The 2,118-nt window shown below is 54.1% G+C and overlaps 1 protein-coding gene across 1 annotated transcript in view; it reads right to left on the bottom strand.

The window, feature by feature from the left end:
- Positions 1-1,568: 1,568 nt before the first annotated feature.
- ALMS1 (ALMS1, centrosome and basal body associated protein) overlaps positions 1,569-2,118 on the bottom strand; it is a 32,158-nt gene continuing 31,608 nt past the window's right edge. Inside the window, exon 14 of the mRNA XM_017730634.1 lies at positions 1,569-1,579. Within this exon, the coding sequence (XP_017586123.1) occupies positions 1,569-1,579 (11 nt within the window). The remainder of the gene's footprint in view (positions 1,580-2,118) is intronic.

The following is a 2,118-nucleotide window of genomic DNA, read 5'->3' as shown; positions in this document are numbered from 1 at the left end:
GCCCCGAGCGCGAGATGAAATCGGGGCGGTGCAGGGCCAGGGCCTCCTGAGGGGACAGAGAACACACCCTGCCTGGCCTGACTGCGGCTGGCAGCAGCAGGGGAGACCCAGAACACCCGCCACAAACCCCAAAGCATAGAAAACATCCCATCATAACACTGGGTGCAACACAAAACTCCTGCCCTTAACGCTGGGCAGGCGCTCAGAGGCCTGGTTTAACAGCCAGGGGCTGAACTGGCCAGAAAGGAAAAAACCTCGAATAATAATAATAATAAAATAGTAATTAAAGCTCATTTTCATCTCATACTATGTACATCTCAGTATTATTTCTGCACGGAAACAAGTGTGGTGGGACGTTCTGTCAGCTACATTCCCTCTGGTTCCCAAAGCCAAGGGATTTAATCCCTAAAATACCAGCCCAGGTCAAATCCCGGGGCAATACACTGGGGGAGTGCTGTGGGGAAAGCCAGACTGCCACGAGCACTCCATGATTCCCACCCTGTGGAGGTCCTGGCAGTCCCTGGGCGCAGGGTGCCCTCACCTGCAGTGTCAGCTTCCCCAGGGGCTGCCCCAGCCCCTTGGCAGCCCCTGGGTGTGCAGCTGCTGCCTGCCCCACACTCTGCTGCTGCTGCTCCTCCCAGTTCTTCTCCCGCAGAGGCTCCCTCCAAGGCTTGCTGCTGCTGCTCCAGGGCTCAAACCAGGCTGGCCCAGGGCCAGGAATGGCACTGCACTGGTTTTCTTTCCTTGATTCACATTTCAAGTCCTCTGCTGGGACAAGCCATGGAGTCCCTGGTAAAAGAGCACAGAAGAGAAAGAAGATTTGGAGACAGTTCATGGGCCTGTTTGTCCATCCCAATCCATGGTCTTTTATTCCTGGAGGAATCCCAGAGGCTGGGGGGGAACAAAGAGCTGGGAGGGGACACAGCCAGGAGAGCTGATCCCACCTGCCCCAAGGAATATCCCAGACCACGGAACACCATGGTCAGCAGGAAGAGCTGAGGGAAGAGGAAGGGGAACACTTGGAGTGATGGTGCTTTGACCTCCCAAGTCAGCACCAGGCACAAAGGAGCTTTCCTAGGGATGGGAAAGTGGGCAGGGGCTGAAAGGGCCCCTCCAGGGCCTATGGGCAGTTCCAAGGAGGCTGGAGAGGGCTTTGGGACAAAGGGAATGGTCTGAAGCTGAAGGAGGACAGGTTTACACCGGGTATCAAGAAGGAATTGCTGGCTGGGAGGGTGGGCAGGCCCTGGCACAGGGTGCCCAGAGCAGCTGGGGCTGCCCCTGGATCCCTGGCAGTGCCCAAGGCCGGGCTGGACACTGGGGCTTGGAGCAGCCTGGGACAGTGGGAGGTGTCCCTGCCATGGCAGGGGTGGCACTGGAGGGGCTTTAAGGTCCCTTCCAACCCAACCCTTTCCAGGATTCTCCAAGCAGAGAATGAATTCCTTGCCTTGCTGTGCTTGTGTGGATTTTCCTTTCCCTATTCACCTGTCTATATCCCAATCCAGGGGTTTCCTCACCTGACCCTTCCCATCCTGTCCCACATCCCTCGGGAAGGGAAGGACCGGTGGGGCTCAGGTGCCAGCTGGGGTTAAACCACAGCAAAGCCCAGCTTTGCACCTAAACCCAACCAGTGGCAACACTGCAGCGACCCCTCACTGCAGAAATTCCAGTGGGAATTCCTGTAGGAAACACCTTGGGCAGGGTCAAGAGAATTCCTTTGCCAAGTGTCCCAAAACCAGCCAGCCTTTATCAAACACCACTTTTGAAAAGCACAGAACTGTTCGTTTTCCAGGTTTCTCCATGGAAAGAACAATTATTTACCAGCAATCACACAGTTTTAAGGAGCCTCTCTGCTGTCCTAAGCCCTGTGGCTCTTTATCCATATTTTGGAAGATCCAATGCTTTCCATCTCCCCAGTGTTTGGTGAGTCCCCAGGAACTCAGTTACTCACAGTTTACACACATGGTGATGCAAATACAGCAGCTGGGGTTCTGAGCAGACACTCTGAATTTTCTATATTAAACCCTTATGAGAGAGAACCATCAATCCCCACAACAACAACAGTGATGAGTAAGGGAAATATTTTTAAACACTTAATTGTGATGTTGTGAAGAGCAGCAG

Source organism: Corvus brachyrhynchos, unplaced genomic scaffold (genome assembly GCF_000691975.1).
Source record: "Corvus brachyrhynchos isolate BGI_N302 unplaced genomic scaffold, ASM69197v1 scaffold910, whole genome shotgun sequence".
NCBI classification, from domain to species: domain Eukaryota; kingdom Metazoa; phylum Chordata; class Aves; order Passeriformes; family Corvidae; genus Corvus; species Corvus brachyrhynchos.
This window is presented reverse-complemented; position numbering and strand designations above follow the sequence as displayed.